Source organism: Hemibagrus wyckioides, linkage group LG14 (genome assembly GCF_019097595.1).
Source record: "Hemibagrus wyckioides isolate EC202008001 linkage group LG14, SWU_Hwy_1.0, whole genome shotgun sequence".
NCBI lineage: Eukaryota > Metazoa > Chordata > Actinopteri > Siluriformes > Bagridae > Hemibagrus > Hemibagrus wyckioides.
Window position 1 is genome coordinate 2,143,462 of NC_080723.1, and position 19,595 is coordinate 2,163,056.

Here is a 19,595-nt window from a genome sequence, read left to right on the forward strand (position 1 = left end):
TAAATGTAACTCCTAATTCTGACATTCATCCAATCAGAAGCTCTAAAAATCATTGCATACATTTCTGGAATCTGGACTGTTTAAAGATTCAAGATTCAAAAAACGTTATTAATCCCAGGGGGAAATTCCTTGGAGGCGAAAATAGCAATAGAAACTCTCTCAAGTCGCATGATTTGAGAGGGAAGAGCTAAAAAGAGTTTAAAGAGACAGTCAGCTTGGTGTATGTAAACTTTTGACCTGTTAGAATGGTTTAAAGCTGAAATAAATCTGTCTCTAATCAGTTGTTTTAAAATGATCTTTGATTTGAGAAAAAGGGATGCCCTAATTGACTCGCCAAAAGATGGATGTAAACTTTTGGCCTCGACTGTAAATCTTACAACCGTAAAACTCGACCATAAAATTCCCGGGAAAGGCTTTAGACTGACCATGAATCTGACCATGACATATGTAGATGGGTGAAGGAATGGCCTCTTTAATGATCTTAAAGAAGAAGAAGAAAAAAAGAAATGTTAAAGAATTAAATGCACAGCTAACCTGAAGTACCTGCATCATATCTTTTAGCATTGTTATCCCCACAGATTTCAGTCTTTAACTGGTTTATTGAACCAGCAACAAAATGCCTAGTATTTATAAGACTCAGTTGCCCAGGCAGTAACATTTCCCAAGTCTCAGCTGATCTACAGCTCACACTATGTCCTTATTCTCCTCTAAAAGTACACAGGATGTTTTCAACCATGTAGTTGTACGCTAAGGCATTTTTGTTTCCTCTGTTGTTCTGTTTTTATTTCTTAAATGGGACAGAGTCTTCTTTGTAACACTGACAAAACTGCATGTACAGAATGTTTGGTATTTGCTCAGTAATTTCTGGATTGCATGTAATAGACACGCTTTCAGGGAAGGTGGACTATTATTTGGTGTCATTGCATCTACTGAACAATCCACCTGAAATTAATGTGAGGGTTAAATCATTTCTATAAGTAAGTAGTTTTGTTTGTATAATCAGCTGTAGAAAAACTGTTGGACTAACGATGGACATTGTCTCAAAGTAGCTTTAGAGAAGTATGGAAACAGAATAAAAACTTATAAAGTTTCTGTTTAAGTTACTGTTTTTTCCTAACATTTATCCCCTAATCAGAAGCCTGAGGTGACGGTGGTGAAGAAAAACTCCCTGAGATGATCTGAGGAAGAAACCTTGAGAGGAACCAGGCTCTGAAGGGAAACTCATCCTCATTTGGGTGACACTGGACAGTAACTGTTCATAATGTCCTTTCTACAACAGCAGCCAAGAGCTCTTGAGGAACTCATACTGCAGAAACTGGCTTGCTTTTAACTTCTAGTGGCTTTAAATGCGCACACATGTACACACATTCTTTCAAGCCTATGAGAACTGAGCAATCCTGTTGAACATTACTTTATCTGAAAGTTTGCCGATTCGAGACCCGTTCCTTACCCTGAATGATCTTCATTCACATTGTGCTATACTGTATATAACAGGAGCTCCACATCAGAGCTGTGTGTCGGGGATCTGGTGCTGCTGCTTAAAGTAGCCTAGTTGGTCACAAAGGGTGGCTGTGTGGGAAGATGGCTGTTCTGTCTAACTTCAGGCGGTGCGTACAGATCTTTCAAAATTGAGTGCAGGGGTGAAGATGCCAATCTTTGGGTTATTTATAGTGTGTTTTGGCAGAAGCATGACCTCAGGGGCCATGCATACACGCCCTTCTTAAAACACTGGAACGCCAAGGTCAAGTCTTTTGTTTGACTATAGAAAACTGTGGTTTGGTCATGTCAGCTTGTTGCTAGCGTGTTGATCCAGTTATAGCAAGCAAGGGATATGCAGTATCTATATATTATTAAGTGTTATTTTCTTTAATGTACATTAAGTATATGTTCAAACACATTTGCTCACCTACAAACTTGGCGGTCTGCCACAAAAGGTTCCATGGTTTAAGTTTTTATACTTCTGATCTATCATCTCATACTCATCTTTTGATCTCAAACCAAAATGTCTTCAGTGTAGAGCAAAAACAGTAGCACTGGACTACAAATAGTTTTCGACGGGAGCCATGAATCTGTCCAACATTATATATATATATATGTTCTTCCTACTTGACCAAATTCGCTAGCAACAAGCACAAGAACTTTCCATGTAAATGCCTTTCTGTGAATTAGTTTCCAATAGGATTTGTTTACTGGATTTAGTTAAGTTTTAAGTAGTTAGCATTAAGTAAGTAATATACACGTACTTTTTTTTGTTGACAGGTTAGTTAATAGTGTGATTGGTCAAATGGCCTCTTCTTGTGAATGTACGCAGTCCAAACTCTCCAGACGGTTAGTAAGAAGGCTCGTGCGTGTTAGACTTCTGAAAGTTACACTGTGAATGTACTTTGGTCCTTTTCCTTAGATTACTGTGCTGAATCTAATTTCAGTGCTAATTTTAGAAACATTTAAATCTTAAATACACAGTGTAGCATCTTGCTGGATGGAATATAAGTTTTACAAACATTTTAAATAGTTTATGGAATGCGGTACGCGTAGCAATACTGCAACCAAAGTTCCATTAGTAGAGGGCGGCTTTGTCCCGCTGATCTAAAGCCCGGGTTTATTTCTATTAGCATGAACAGACCATTAAGCTGTTCCATAATCAAAACCTTTATTCCCTCCAATATTCTTAGAGGAGACACAGCTCAAGGTGATGAAACGCCAACACTTTCAGTCCAATTGAAGGACATTTGGGGTTTTAAACTTGCCAAAACCCAGTGCTACTCTTCTTCTTCTTCTTCTTCTTCTACGGCTTTTCCCTTCAGAGGTCACCACATCCAATCATCTCTCTCCACCTATCCTTATCTTCTGTATCCTCAACACTTGCACCCAACTAGAAAACCCAGTGCTACTATTATCGAAATATTATTACCCACTGGCCAGCACTACAGTAAATTATTATCGAAATAATGTTGTTAATTTTATTATTTCCCAAATTCTGTTCTTGCAGGAGTAACTGATTCATGAAGCACATTAACCTGAATCAATAGCATTTGATGTTGTTCAGTTTATCATGGTAAATATTTCAGGCTGCTTTGATTTCATTCAGAGCCAATGCCTCACATGACCATTCAATATGGGTGACATTTTGGGCTTCGGTGTGGAGGTTTGTTATTATTCATGGAGTTTGCTTTTCCAGCCGAAAGGGCAAAATGTCCGGGAAACTTAGATGTAATTGAAAATATCTGGTTGACTGCTAGGCAGATGCAGGTTAGATCTCTTTCCATTTTCTCTGCATTAAAAGCCAATTTCCCTCAGAAAGAGCAGGTCTGAATTCTGACCTCCTTTTTTTGTGTTTTCGTTCCCGTAAAGAGTTTTCTGTGCTAAAGTGGAATAGATTAGTTTACGCAAGCTGTTTACTTTCTGTTGCGTTTGGTCAATTTCAACTATGAAGATCAGCATGGTTGCGGTCTCAATTACTGCATAAAGAACCTGTAGACATAAATAATCTATGAATATGAAACGTGTGTCTTCTGGCAGGATTGCATTGTGAAAGCAACTATCTTCATTTCACAAATCACCCAGGATTTCTCCCGGCTGTCCCGTTATTTATGGTGGTTTAAGGAATTAAGAGATAAATACTTTTTTTTTTACTGGTTTCACTTTTCAGCTATAAATTTGCAAGAGTAATGGTGTGTAGTGGCATAAAGAACCTCTCAAATGTGAAACTGATTAGCTGTGACAACAGCAGCAGAAGCACATTCAGCACATATATTGCTTAGTCCTTAGTCGCTTTTCTATCTCTTTCTGTCGCATGCTTGCTGAACTGTTGAGGTTTGTAAGTGGGTTATGACACCGTGATGAACACCACATTTATCATCGTTTCTCTTTTCCCGCCTTGTCTCTCAACTTTGTGCTAAAGCAAGCTAGTGGACAATAACCATGTTCTTTTTTTTCAACTGACGTCATTTATTATTTTTAAGAGGTTAAGAGCCGCTTTTAGGAATCTTTCAGGGAGGAGAAATTAACCTGTGCCTTTTGTAGATACTCGTTGCCATCAGACCTTCCTTATTAGACCCCCTCTCTTCCATTTTCTTATCACTAATGGCCCATTTAAAGAGTTTTGGAATTGATTTTTTAAAAAAATTGTGTTCAGTGTGCATCAAATAATAATGTTCAGTAATGATCTTCAAGGTGCAAGATAGAACTGCTCTGTCTTTTCGACCTACAGTAGATTACATTAGGAAATGAAATAAGATGAGTTATTGATTCCAGAAAGGAAATTGAAGTGTTCCAGCAGCATACGAATAATGCAAAGCAACGTGAGAACCGTATAAGAATAAACTAAAGATAGATAGAAATACTGTGCAGATTTATACAGATAAGTAGAGAAATATGTGCAGATAAGTGATGGAAATCTTCACATGTTCAAGAGACTGGTAAACATTTAATGCAAAAATATTGTGCAGCAACATTTCAAGATAAAATATATTAGAGCCGGTGCCTGGTAATTATTTGTTAATGGGGGGGGGTAGTTGTGCAATATGCATCATATCAATAAGCTTGTTTGCCTGGGTTTCCCTTCTTATGCCCAGTGTTACCAGGATAAGCTTCTTTTTCTTTCTTTATTCTTTCAAAACAGGTTTCCTAAAACAAGCAATATTTCTATGTGACAGCCCTATACACCGATCAGACATAACATTATGCACTGACAGGTGGACAAATGGTGATGGCTAGACCACTGGATCAGAGCCTCTCCAAAACTGCAGCTCTTATGGGGTGTTCCCGGTCTGCAGTGGTCAGTATCTATCAAAAGTGGTCCAAGGAAGGAACACTGGTGAACCGGTGACAGGGTCATGGGCGTCCGAGGCTCATTGATGCACGTGGGGAGAGGCTGGCCCATGTGATCCCATCTAACAGACGAGCTACTGTTGCTCAGATTGCTGAAGAAGTTAATGCTGGTTCTGATAGAAAAGTGTCAGAATACAAAGTAGGGACCAACACAATATTATCGAGGTGGTCATAATGTTATGCCTGATCAGTGTATAAATAACTGCACAAACATGAGGATATGTTTTCTACAAAGAATTTAAAGCACTCCTCTAACTCGCTCAGGATCTGGAGAGGATCTGATAAACGCAATAGATGTAGATGTATATCTTTACTATTGTGGTGATACATTGCATAGACACTGAAACTCATTTATGCTGTTCATCTAATGCATTTTGTGGAACATTTCAGTTTTAGATTTTTTTTTCCATAGCATTTTCCTGCTGTCCATGAGATCTAGTCCTGAGAAAAAGAAGAAGAAAGAAATGCACATGCAGTTACAGAATCTCATCAGCTGATTACCAAAACTTTCATTGACTAAATATGTTGGAAATCTCCCTAACACGTTCAACTAACACATCTGCCTTTGTCCGTTTTTTCCAGTTTCCAGTGCTGGGAACCTCTTGCCCTGCACATTTTTGGGTTTTTACATGTCCTCGAACAGCCAAGAATCAGCTCATAAAGGACTTGATAATTAGCTGACCACTCAGTCATCGTGATCCACCAGACTTGAATTGAGCAGCACTACTCTAGTCTGTCATTTTCTTTCCATTAACACTGGGGTCAGAGAGACAGTGTGAATTAGTCAAGCTTTCTAATGTGATGAAACCATAAGGCCATGTTGTTATCAGAGCATGAAAAAGTAATTAGAAAGAATTGGTTGTACTTAATAAATGGTTATTATGGCAAATGAAAATGCATTATATACTGTATCTCTCGTGATTTTTAAGGGCCAGGAAATTTCTTTCTTTTTCTATTTTTTTGATCTTTATCGAGCTGTTGGGAGACTTAATAGGTTTGCCAGAGTAGGGATCGACTGAGCTGCTGCTGTTGATGAAACTACTGCGGCTTGGCCAAGACCAACGTTTTTTAGACATCCGCTGAGACTGATTTTTTTCCAATCAGCAGTAATACTTTTAATACGTTAGGTCTGATTACCTGTTTAACGTTTTGGAAGAAGGCAAGGTTCGAGTCTGTGTGAAATCCAGATCTCATAGTTCATTTAAATAACACCTACAGTTTCCAAAGCTTCCCTTTACCTTGAGGTGCATTAAACTAATATTGTTTACAGCATTACTTAGTATCACTAAAAACTTCAGCCTTAATAAACAATAGAGTACGTTAACACCAGTATTAATCCATCCATCCATCCATTTTCTATACCCGCTTTATTCCTAATTAGGGTCACGGGTATCTGCTGGAGCCTATCCCAGCAAACACATTGGGCGAAAGGCAGGGGTACACCCTGGACAGGTCACCAGTCCCTCAGTATTAATCCATATTTGTTAATCAATGGATGAATCAATGGATGTTTATTTGTAGTCAGGACCGAAGATAAGTCACAAAATGGTGGAACACTGGTGCTGTATGAAGTGTGGCTGCAGCTCCAGGGTCCACAGTTTGATCCTGAGCTCAGGGTTACTGTCTGTATGGACATTCTTATGCTCTCCACATAGGATTCCTCTGGGTTCTACCAAAAAAAACTGGGGATAGATATCTGTGTGTGCGTAGTGGGACTGCACTCATTGTTCCTGCTACAGCATATCCCTGACCAGGATAAAGCAGATGAATGCTCCCTAAAGGAATATAACTGATGCTTATTTCTGGTAGCACATGACATCTGTCTGCTATTGACTTAGCTTCCAGCCTCCTCTGATTGCCTCAGCCGTTTAATTTTTGTCTAACAAATCAGTGGATCTGCTCATGATGCTGATCTTTATAATCCTGTCCAGTGTAGCCCGGTCATTTCCTCCTAAGAACTGGCTAAAAAACACGATGTGAGGAGAATGACTGTAAAAAAAAAAGAGCAAGAAAAGTAGAGTAAAAGGAGGCTTTGTGGTTGAGAGGTTGCACTGAGGATGGTGGGAGTTATGTATGTGTGTATTGTATACGATAAATAAGCTTATTATGGGTTATTATGGTGTGGAAGTGTGGTGGGTGTGTCAGAAGATATGTGACTGGAAAATAATGTGTTTCTATTTTCTCTCACACTTACGCAACGGATTTCTTTCACAATGCAATTCCCATTGTTAGATATTCAGTATATTTTCTGCTCTCCCCTTTTGATTGTGTTTACAGGGCAACATTATGAGTCTTTTTAGTCTCTTTAGACTTCTTTTTTTTGCGTACACATCACACAGACTTTCTGATTCAGGGTCAGTAGCCGCATTTAACTTTTCAGTGTCCCTATTTCTACAGCAAAGTCCACTCGTATCCTCACGTTACTACAAAACTGTGTCACCCTTCCTCACTCGAGCCATCTGTGATGTCTGAGGCCTGATAAACTTCATGTGATGTAGACTCCTCCGTCAGACCCTCAAATCGGAGCGGTGATCTGAAGTGGCAGAAAAACCTGGCCTTCCCAAATCAATGTGATCCGCCAAGACTCCAGCTCTTCGTCTTTTCTCCTTCTTTCTCTTCCCTCTGCCCTAATCAGAGTCTCATCTCCTCATAAATACTGCAGCGGGCCGTTAAGGCCGTTTGTGCGAAATGAAGTTTCTATCTCTCCTCAATCCATCACCCTGCCCCCCTTTTTTCAATGCTTTTATTAAATTTAATTCTTTCACTTTTGCTGAAGGGTAACCAGTTAAAATGAATTATTAAACCGTACACATTCACTTACTTTAATCCTGAATCCTACATGCTCGTCTCTCTCTGTTCGGTCATTTATTGCTTTTTCAGATAAATCTATTGTCACTGCTGCCTTTGTGTCCCATAAACACCATTTATTTTAAATGAGATTTTTAACGAACAAAGTTTTGACACTATTGCCATTATCTTATCGGACACCATTTTCATTTTAGGCAAAAATTTGTATCCCGCTTAGATGTTTTACATTTTACAGTTTATACTTTTTAAACCACAAATCTCCATGCTTGTTTGTCGGTATAATGCAGATGAAGATGGCACAGATATTACATGGATTGCGTCAGCAACTATCTTTATTAGCAAGCTCGAAAGCTTGCTTTCCCATCAACGTGCTGGACTCCTCGTCAAAAAGGGACTAATGGCTCGAAGCGGTCAGCACAAGGAATTTTTCAAACAAGCTCAAACTCTCACGCAGTGTCCCATGAGTGGTTGAATTAAGAGTTAATGGGGTCAACAAAAAAATATTGACCTTTCACAGAGCTGGAGAAGCGTTTAAAAAAAGATAAGTAGTATTTATGGATACCATTTGGCAACAGTGAAAGCGATCATTCAGAGAAGGAAAGAAACACAGGCGCAAAAGAAGAAGAAAAATAATCTGGGGGAGAGATTCACTGACAGAAATCCTAAAACAAAAAGCATCTCATTTTTTATTGTTTTGCTGTTAATACCTTGTTGACCTTATCGATCATTTTGTTGCATGTGACAATAATAAAGGGACAGCTCTGAAATCAAACTTTGCTAAACTTTGAATATAAAGCCTATTATTTATAATATAATGATAAAATGTAGTCTAATGCCGGTGTTATTTACAGCCGTGTCAATGTTATGTGTCGGGATTGTAGATTAGATACAGGTAGGTAGGTAGGTAGGTAGGTAGGTAGGTAGGTAGGTAGGTAGGTAGGTAGGTAGGTAGGTAGATAGATAGATAGATAGATAGATAGATAGATAGATAGATAGATAGATAGATAGATAGATAGATAGATAGATAGATAGACTATATTGCCAAAAGTATTCACTCACCCATCCAAATAATCAGAATCAGGTGTTCCAATCACTTCCATGGCCACAGGTGTATAAAATCAAGCACCTAGGCATGCAGACTGTTACAAACATTTGTGAAAGAATGGGTCGCTCTCAGGAGCTCAGTGAATTCCAGCGTGGAACTGTGATAGGATGCCACCTGTGCAACAAATCCAGTCGTGAAATTTCCTCACTCCTAAATATTCCACAGTCAACTCTCAGCTGTATTATAAGAACGTGGAAGTGTTTGGGAACGACAGCAACTCAGCCACGAAGTGGTAGGCCACGTAAACTGACGGAGCGGGGTCAGCGGATGCTGAGGCGCATAGTGCGAAGAGGTCGCCAACTTTCTGCAGAGTCAATCGCTACAGACCTCCAAACTTCATGTGGCCTTCAGATTAGCTCAAGAACAGTGCGCAGAGAGCTTCATGGAATGGGTTTCCATGGCCGAGCAGCTGCATCCAAGCCATACATCACCGAGTGCAATGCAAAGCGTCGGATGCAGTGGTGTAAAGCACGCCGCCACTGGACTCTAGAGCAGTGGAGACGCGTTCTCTGGAGTGACGAATCGCGCTTCTCCATCTGGCAATCTGATGGACGAGTCTGGGTTTGGCGGTTGCCAGGAGAACGGTACTTGTCTGACTGCATTGTGCCAAGTGTAAAGTTTGGTGGAGGGGGGATTATGGTGTGGGGTTGTTTTTCAGGAGCTGGGCTTGGCCTCTTAGTTCCAGTGAAAGGAACTCTGAATGCTTCAGCATACCAAGACATTTTGGACAATTCCATGCTCCCAACTTTGTGGGAACAGTTTGGAGCTGGCCCCTTCCTGTTCCAACATAACTGTGCACCAGTGACCAAAGCAAGGTCCATAAAGACATGGATGAGTGAGTTTGGTGTGGAGGAACTTGACTGGCCTGCACAGAGTCCTGACCTCAACCCCATAGAACACCTTTGGGATGAATTAGAGCGGAGACTGAGAGCCAGGCCTTCTCGTCCAACATCAGTGTGTGACTTCACAAATGCGCTTCTGGAAGAATGGTCAAAAATTCCCATAAACACACTCCTAAACCTTGTGGACAGCCTTCCCAGAAGAGTTGAAGCTGTTATAGCTGCAAAGGGTGGCATAGCTTCATATGCGAGTCAAGGCAGGTGAGCGAATACTTTTGGCAATATAGATAGATAGATAGATAGATAGATAGATAGATAGATAGATAGATAGATAGATAGATAGATAGATAGATAGATAGATAGATAGATAGATAGATACGTTATTCATCCCAAAGTGAAATTTAAAGCATAGCAGTGACTATGTATTTTATCAATTCATTATAATACAGACGCTGAAAGAACCCTGGTTGGTATTTAGTTCCTGTCTAAAACCTGTAAATCCTTGAAGTTTTTATCTTCCCTGTTATGAATTTCTTAACAAAGAGATTTATTCACCGTTAGCCACCACGTTATGTAATGTTATGCTGTCTATCTACATCTATCTCATGTTTTCTTCACAATGTTGACTGGTTTTCAGTTTGGACACGAGGTCAAATATGTAGATGGCTGACGCCAGAATTCAGAAATAGATTCAGTTAATCTGGGCAGTGTAAAGTAAGTGCGTAGTATCACCATCATGCTTAGACCAGGAGTCATTCCAAGAGGCTTTAAATAAAATATCTCCTTATCTTTTTTTTCTAAATTATTCAGGTCACTTATGGAATGCGTCTCAACTGCGTGTGAGTTTCCGGTCCTAAAGTCTCTTGAGTTTGATTCACATTAATGTTGTAGGTGACCGAGTCACTGAGCCCAGATGTGGCTCCTGGACTCCTGGTTTTAGCTTCCAGGTCACCTTGTGAATCCAATACCACAGTTCCTGTCAGAATTAGATGACACTTTGCATGTCCTGCAGCCTATCATGCCTCTCACCTCTGTAACACCCTGGACAGGCCAAGAAAAGCTTTATAGAATTTTAGTGTGGAAGATGCACGAAACTGGACGCAATGTCCAATACACATGGTTTACTTTTTCTTTTCCATTTTTAATATTTTTGTTATATGAGTTCTAAAAGTGTATACTTGTTTTTGTTTCTCTCTCTCTCTCTCATCTTTCTCTATAATCTCTCTCTCTCTCTCTCTCTCTCTCTCTTTCTCTCTGTCCTCTCACTCTCTCATCTTTCTCTCATCTTTCTCTCTAATCTCTCTCTCTCTCTCTCTCTCTCTCTCTCACTCTCTCTCTCCTCTCACTCTCTCTCTTTCTCTCATCTTTCTCTCTAATCTCTCTCTCTCACTCTCTCCCTCTCTCCTCTCACTCTCTCTCTTTCTCTCATCTTTCTCTCTAATCTCTCTCTCTCTTGTGCTCACAGGAAGTTGTAAAATGTTGCCTATAAATCTTTCCCATTGTCATTCCATGCCAAAGTTTGCATCGTGGCCCATGATCAGCCAAACATAGAAACTCCTTAACTGTGACGTGAATGATAATTATTTTTCTGTGGGTAGGGCTGCATATTTGTCTGTATACTTGGATCAGTGACGATGACACTGTGAACATTGTGAACTGACATCTCTCATACGTCTCTCTCTGTGTTGTTCATGTTTCTCAGGCGAGATCATTCGGCACTGAGAGTTCAGTCTGTTTTGTCAGGTGTGAAATCTTTGGATTAATTTCCTAAGATTTTTGTTTCAATTGTTAATGGAGTGAAGGCCACGTGAGAAACAATCCACCAAACAACAAGTTTGCTTTGGAACATTACTTCACTTTTCAAGTATCCCAGAAAAATTTGTAGTGTGAACTGTTGAAAAATGCCTTCTTTATACACCATATTGCCAAAAGTTTTGGGACATCTGCTTTTACATGCACATGAATGTAATATGGAGTTGTCCCGCCCTTTGCAGCTATAACAGCTTCAACTCTTCTGGGAAGGCTGTCCACAAGGTTTCCATAGTGTTTATGGGAATTTTTGACCATTCCACTAGAAGCACATTTGTGAGGTCAGGCACTGATGTTAGACGAGAAGGTCTGGCTCACAGTCTCCGCTCTAATTCATCCCAAAGGTGTTCTATGGGGTTGAGGTCAGGACTCTGTGCAGGCCAGTCAAGTTCCTCCACACCAAACTCACTCATCCATGTCTTTATGGACCTTGCTTTGGTCACTGGTGTGCAGTCATGTTGGAACAGGAAGGGGTCATCCCCAAACTGTTCTCACAAAGAGCATGAAATTGTCCAAAATGTCTTGGTACGAAGCTGAAGCATTAAGAGTTCCTTTCACTGGAACTAAGGGGCCGAGCCCAACCCCTGAAAAACTTGGAGGGGTGTCCCAAAACTTTTGGCAATATAGTGTATGTGGAACAGAGTCATACCCAAGTAATTGTGTACAGTATGTGCTCCTATTGCCTGATCTGATCATAACACGTTTACCTGATTCTGATCTTGATATGGAAATTATTCACTTGTAATTCACCTTTTTTTAAAATGATATCTCCTCCTTCATTAGGTGCGTTTACATGGACACTTTTTAATCAGATCGGACTGAATTCAATCAGATTGACGAATCCGATCGCAGTGTTTACATGAACGCGGTATAAAGTAATCAGATTGTTATGCGCGTTTACATGACACATGATAAGAATCAGATTAGATCTTTTGACATGCGCACAGTCCAAATGTAGTCTCACCCACAGACCAGTTTTGCTTATCGCCTGCCATTTTACCTACGACAACATCCATACGTCATTCTTGCATCATTGCACATGCGCAGAACTTTCCAGGAACATATTCCATCAGATTAAGTGTTTACATGTCCCCTCGATCAGACTAAAAATGGTTTAAACCACCCCATACCATCCGATTGAAATTTTAATCGGATGTGGCAAATTCCATCCGATTGACGTGTTTACATGACACTTTTTTAATCTGATTGTGCTTCTAGTCCTGTTACGATCGGATTACAAGTGTCCATGTAAACACACCTATAATGTCAGGGATCTGTGATTTCGGATTAATTCAGTGGTGTGAAACAAAAACCTGTATAATACGGACTGAACTTTTTGGTGTGAAAACATATGAGATTTTGTCTTATAAACATAAGCAGAATTAAGTGTAATATATTTGGCAAAATGTAGGTGCTAACAGTTTGTCTATGACCTACAGATGATGTTTATTTCTACTGTATGATATAGTACAAAGTTTTAGAGAGGGAAGTGAGAATTGTGTAAGCACCAAAGTACATTTTTTAGATGCTTTAGGTACTTTGTGTGGATTCTGTGGTGTATTCTGTGGCAATTTTGCTGAAACCTGAATGTACCGCCCTTCGAATACCTATACTCATGATCTGTTGCTGTCTTCAGGCTTTCGTCTTGAGGCCCACATCTATGTTTAAGCCTTTTGACATCATTTGAAGTTCCATCAGGCCTCTTTGTGTTGCTGTGCTGTTGGGATCCTCCTAAGATCTCTGTGTGAACTCTGGTTAAATCAGCTCGCCTGCCTGTTCTGCCACTCAGCACTGACATTTACTCTTCTATTATCCTTTATTTCGCCATAAATCCCAGCTCACTTTCTCTCAGTCACACAGCAAGTCTGGAGGGACCAGGAGGAGAACAGAAGCTTTAGATTTATGACAGACTTTAGTGATCAGCCATTATTCTTATCCTTGTTAAGCAAAATCGCTACTCAGATCAGGCAACGTGGAGCAATACTGTGGATCCCCAGCTGCACCTTAAAACTTACTGAATCAGTGCAGAATCAGCTGATCAGAGAACAACCTGCAGACTATCAAGGGATTTGGAGTGTGCACTTTGGGGAGAGCGAAAGAACTGCAAAGTGCTAAGGTGCTATAATCAGGCATCGCCTCTGAGCCACCCAGTCTGCTCGTGTGTCTTCTCTGTCCTTCTCGCTTGCACAGCGCAAGGGCAAAGACTGAAGCATGTAAACATTGTCTGGCTAATCAAATGTAGGCAAAGTCATGCTGTTAAGCAATCATCTTTTTTGGCTTCTTTTGAGGGTTGGAGTCTGTGGCTTCCAGATGGTGTGTGTGTGTGTGTGTGTGTGTGTGTTTGTGTGGCCCGGGACACAGGATGAGGTTAGACAGGCTCCACGAACGAACGAACGGCCCAGTCCGATCCTGCCAAGATCAGGATCCGCTCCCATGGAAAGGGACAGCATGTATGGTACAAGCTTGGAGCCCACGCTGGAACATACTACGCAAATGGTTGTTCTCCATATGAAATGTTATATTAGACACAGTCAGTGTTTAATCGAAAGAGAGACATCAAAATTGAATGGATTCCAGAAAGCTCCTGGATGCAGATCTTTTTTCTTTTTTTTTCTTTTTTTTTGCTGCGTCTGGCCAAATTGCAGAAAATAGATTCTCGAAGGTTGTTCCTGTGATCAGGAAATGCAGATAATAACATATGTTCTTGATAATGAATATCCCCTCGTTTCCGTTAAATGTGCCAAAACAGAGATTGTTGATGGCAGCAATACAGCAGCAGACGGTGGGAAGAGTAGAGAGAGAGAGAGAGAGAGAGAAAGGATGAGGAAACAGGAGAGTGACAGGAATACAGAGAGCATAGGAGTGAAAAAGGCCATCAACGGGGCAATTCAATTAGCCAGTCTTTATAGGCAGGAGGAAAGGAGGGTGGGAGGCAGAGAGAGAGTGAGAGTGAGAGAAAGAGAGAGAGAGAGCCTCGACAATGTCGACTGCATAAGCGATTAATCATACAGAACCCCGTTCAGCACGAGGTCCCGCAAAAAAATATGAGTACCACAGATAAATGAGAAAGGAACCAATTAGAGCCAGGCTAGGAGACGGTTTGCTTATTCTCATTTATTACAGAAGAAATTGCAGCTGTGCCATAAGAAACTTCACACTGATTGCAAGTGTCCTCTCTTTTTTTTTATGAGCGATAAAATGTACGCCCCTATGAAACTAAACAGGAATATACTTTACTACCTATCTAGACATGTCCTTTTTTATATATTTGCATATTTTCATACACAGGTGCAAAAGTTTGTAAAGTTCATATCAGTGTCTAATAAGAGGAAGGAGGAGGAAGAAGTGCCTGAATGAGTCTTGAAACCTTAAATAAATCTGTGAAACCTTACACAGTAAATTGTCTTATATAAGTTGGAGTAAATTCCCTTTCTTGTCAGGGATTGATTGCAGATTTTTGCACTTGACTGTATGAAGGATGTGTGATTTGCACAGACATGCACAGAAGGATGTCCCCTACAGGTAGAGTGAACAGAAATGTATACAGCAGTTAATTTCTGCACACCATTTGCCTCCTTTGCCCTCACATCATTTGCATGTAAATTAAAATAAGATTCTGTAAGATTAGAATGTATTAATCTGCATAGAATAAAAGAGATATGATAAGTTACATCCCCCCCCCCCCTCTCTCTCTCTCAGGTCTAACTGGCTGAAGCCATGTTGTGGGAGGAGGGCAGCTCTTTGGCAGGTGTGTTTGCTGAGTGCAGGTTTTAACTGTTTGCTGGTGGCGTGTGTTATTCTGGTGGTGGTGCTGCTGACTCTGGAGCTGCTCATCGACACCCGGCTGCTGCAGTGTGAGTACCGGATCACCCAAACTGACCTACAGGGCTTCAGCCCCAGAGAATACAGAAATATCTGTAAATAAAACCCTAACAAAGGTGTTGGCCTTAAGATTCCACAGAGATTCTCTGGGGTGGGCATCTTTTATTTTTACCTGTAGACATAATTCAGACTAGTTATTGAATGCATTTTTGTCAGACTGCAGTTCAGGTTTGAACAATGTTAAGGTGTTATTGTTTACTGCATAGTTGGTCACAGTCATGATGAAATGAAATGAAAATTCTGGGCCCAGAACAAACAAGAAAAAACACTTTAACAACAACAGTAATAATAATAATAATAATAATAATAATAATAATAATAATAATAATAAATACTCCAGTGATTAACCTTGCCACCAAATTCTTGTTACTTATGTTATTTATGTTGTATAATTATTATGTTGTTCACACTAGAGATTTACTAAAAGAACAGCAAAAAAAAAATTATATTATTAATTAATTTGCAGCAAATTGGTGTAGTCAAAAGCATTGTCACCATATTCTTAAGTAGCTTCTTGTGCCGTTGTAAAAATGTAATTTTTTAATGTTTATTAAAATCAAAATTCTGTAAAAATTAAATAAATACAAGTAATAATTATATTAATTATAAATTATTAATGATTATTAAATAGCTGCTTCCTGTTCGGGGGTGCCACAGTGGATTGACCTCCCTTTTTTCCGGGCCTGGGACTGGCGCTGAGAGTTAACCCCTCAGTAACCTCTGGGTTGGTTTCCTGCCCAGGATTCGAACCCAGGCCAAGACAACTTTATTATCAAATAGTAAATGTGTTAAATAAGACATTAATGCACAAATCGTTGTAGTTTCACACTGAGAGTGGAAAAAGTTCTGGTTCAGTTTTTATCACAAAATGCTGCCATTTGAATGGGGTGTGTAGACTTTATTTATCTATTGTGCTTAGCGCATAGAGCAAGTCAAAAACATGGGATATTTGTCTGATGTAAAAAGATTTACACATTTTATGTACTAATCAGCACCAGTGACATTTCTTTCAATGCACAGCAGTGGCAAATATTAAAACTTTACTGATCCAGTATTTATGGAAAGCACTCTACAGCCGAAACTTGTTCTGTACATTTGATTGACCTGAATACCCACAATCCCTGTATCTCCTATAAATCATGGACTTTCCTGTCATGGATGACTTCATCTAGGCCTTAGAAAACACAGCCCAGGTCTTATTGCCTCATACGTCAGTGAGCCAAGCAAGTCTACATGATCTGACACAAGATACCTGCTCTTCTTCATGACAAGTGGTCCAGCACACAGCCTAGAGCACAGCACACGTCTATTGCATAGATGACAGCAGCCATAAATCAGCCTCTATCCCCATGTCATGTCCTGGCCTTTTAAAAAGTCTTGCTAGACAGATTGAGAAGGAACGGGTGAGAGGAAGACAAATGCAGAGCTAGAGATTAGCAGAGGAGTAGATGGAGGGACAGCAACGCAGCCACCTGGATTAACGGATGGAGTTGAGATGAATGGACTGATGGATAGATGAGCGTATGAGATAAACAAAGACAGATGGGCTAGGAGGTGGTGCATGAAGAAAAAGTAAAGCAGAAGGGAGACAGCTGAATACAGCACAGTGATTATCCATAATTGGGCTGATAAATAGACAAGCAGGCAGGGGTAAAGCGCTGTGAGTGAGCTTGGCTGGCCCTGTGGGAGTGGACGGGCGTATCTGAATAACATAAATACCTGACGTTCTTTCGATTCAGACGACTGTTTTAATAGGAACTGAAGCCTTTCATGTCATCTGAATAGGAGGCAGCTATGTGTGGGAAATTTCCTTCTACCCAAGAGGTGTTCATTTAAGGACATTAGTATAAGGAAACAGCATTTATGTGAACTTCATTCATTAGTTACGGCATGTGATGTAATGAATTAGTGAAAAATGTACAACAGTTTCTGTATTGTTAATTAAATATATATTCTTTCTGTTTTTTTGTGTGTTTTATGTCCTCAGTTACCAATGCATCCCAGTTTGCTGGCATTATTCACTGGATCAGCCTGGTCATTCTCTCCATATTCTTCTCTGAGGTGTGTGTGTGTGTGTGTGTGTGTATGTGTAACTTGGTGTACTGCTCAATTACAGTTGTGTCTTTTTCGAGTCAGTGATTTAAATGAATTCCTGCTGTTTGTAAATAAATGTCATTGATGATGGAACAAAATTTTGCAATGAAATGAAAGAAAATCACCTTTTAAGTCCGAATTGTGTTTTGCTGAGGTGTTAGTTTTCCTACAACTCATTCATCATGTCCGAGAAGCTGTGATTTGAAAAACTTCTCCTGCGGAACAGTTTCCGATGCCGCTCGTAATCCTTTTAATTTGTATTATCGTATGCCATTAAAAATTCCTCCGCAAAAAACTCATTATCTAGCTCTTCTAGGCTATTGATTGGGCTGGAAACGTTCATGTGTCTGTCTTTTTCCTTTGTGGATTCTCCTCTATGTTCTGTACATCCTTTATGCTTTAGATGAAGCGCTTCTTTATGAAATGTATGTAAATGTGTTCTGTGCAGTCTGTTGTTTCTCTGTAACTTTTCTCTGTTTGGCCTCCTTCATTCTCTCTCTCATGCTCTCTCTCTCTCTCTCTCTCTCTCTGTCTTTCACTCTCTGTCTCCCTCTCAGACTGTCTTCAGGATTGTGGTGCTGGGGATATGGGATTACATAGAGAACAAAGTTGAGGTAAGCTCCTCGGGGACCCATTAATATAGAGAAGGGAGACAGAGAGAGAGAGAGAGAGAGGTAATGAGGGAGGAGACTTTCTTTCTATCAGCTGCAGTGTCATGCTCTCAATGTCACAGCTGTGTCGTAGCAGCACCACTGTGCTCCGTGTTCATACTGGCTTCATTCTGTTCACAAATCAGCTTCTGTTTCTGTTCTAAGACAAATTGTGTTAGGTTGCCATATGGAAGAATATATACTTCAGCATGTCTAACAGCATTACATAATTAAATGCTCATAATTACATCTTTAAAAAGCCAGTTATTGTTCCTTAGCGCTTAGTTATGCAAAGGTATGCATCTTATCATCAGTGTTAAACAGACAACAGAAAAGTGTTTGGGGAATCCCAGCGATGACACAGCCGTCCAGGGAGGCTGGGAGTCTGGAGAGCGTAATTGGCAAGTGTATCAGGGTGGGAGGGCTGGGCGTTAGTCTCTCTCATCAATCACAGCAACACTAAACAATCACTGGTGTCTGTAAATGCATGCACTGTAGTTGTGTCATTGTTGTGTGATAGGGAAGGATGGCTAGTGGGTGGGATGTGGCAAATAACCAAATTGGGGAGATTTTAATCATATGCTTCCATATTAACATGAATCTAGTTTGATTTTTAATGAGTTCATTAACATTATAAAATCTCTGCACCATCATAAACGATTAAAAGATATTATTTTTGCTGAGGAGAGGCACAGTGGCTTAGTATTCAGCAGTTTGCCTCGCACCTCTGGGGTTTGGAGTTTAATTCCCATCTCTGCCCCGTGTGCCTGCTTCAGGGGTTTCCTCCCTCAGTCCAGAGACATGTGTTATAGGCTGATTGGCATCTCTAAATTGTCTGTAGTGTGGGAATGTGAGTGTGTCTGCGATCATGCCCTATGATGAGTTGGCACCATGTCCAGGGTGTCCCCCACATTGTGCCCTGTGATAGGTTCCGTGCAACTCTGTATAGGATAAGCGCTACCAAAAATGGGCCCAAATATATGCTAGTAAGTGAACTGGCAACCCAAATGTAGAAATGCCCCTAGATATTAGAGTGAGACTGTGACCCTGAGCAGGTCATGAGAGCATGAGGGTGTATTCCTGCACCTGCCCCAGCGTCCCCATTTAGGATCCAGATCCACCAGGACCTTCTGCTCAGTTACTGAAGATGAATGAATGGATAATTAAATAATTATTTGTGGCAGGAATTTGGAGTCACAAAGCAGACAGAAATCTAACATATGTACAGGGTCAATAACTGTGTGTGTGTGCAATATTTTCTGGTTTTATTCTTGTAAGAAAGATCAATGAAATCATTATTATAGATGTATGATGGTGTGTGTGTGTGTGTGTGTGTGTGTGTGCGTGTGTGTGTGTGTGGCTGTAGGTGTTTGATGGTGCTGTGATTGTTCTCTCCTTGGCCCCAATGGTTGCCTCAACCGTTGCTAACGGACCCAGCAGCCCCTGGGATGCCATTAGCCTCATCATCACCCTTCGCATATGGAGGGTCAAGAGAATTATTGATGGTAAGCAGAACCCCTGCAGTGCACTTGTCTTGCTTATTTGTTTTTTTATTTATTTTATCATCTTGCCTTACTT

The 19,595-nt window shown here is 40.3% G+C and overlaps 1 protein-coding gene across 3 annotated transcripts in view; it reads left to right on the plus strand.

Annotated features, from left to right (window-relative positions):
• tmem266 (transmembrane protein 266) overlaps positions 1-19,595 on the plus strand; it is a 52,481-nt gene that overhangs the window by 20,672 nt on the left and 12,214 nt on the right. For 2 of the 3 annotated variants that reach the window (XM_058408377.1, XM_058408379.1), the window contains 4 exons: positions 15,091-15,245; positions 17,261-17,334; positions 17,925-17,981; positions 19,384-19,522. In XM_058408377.1, coding sequence (XP_058264360.1) covers positions 15,091-15,245; positions 17,261-17,334; positions 17,925-17,981; positions 19,384-19,522 — 425 coding nt within the window. Of the gene's footprint in view, positions 1-11,877; positions 14,914-15,090; positions 15,246-17,260; positions 17,335-17,924; positions 17,982-19,383; positions 19,523-19,595 lie in introns of those variants that run through there. The other variant, XM_058408378.1, reaches the window with a different exon arrangement.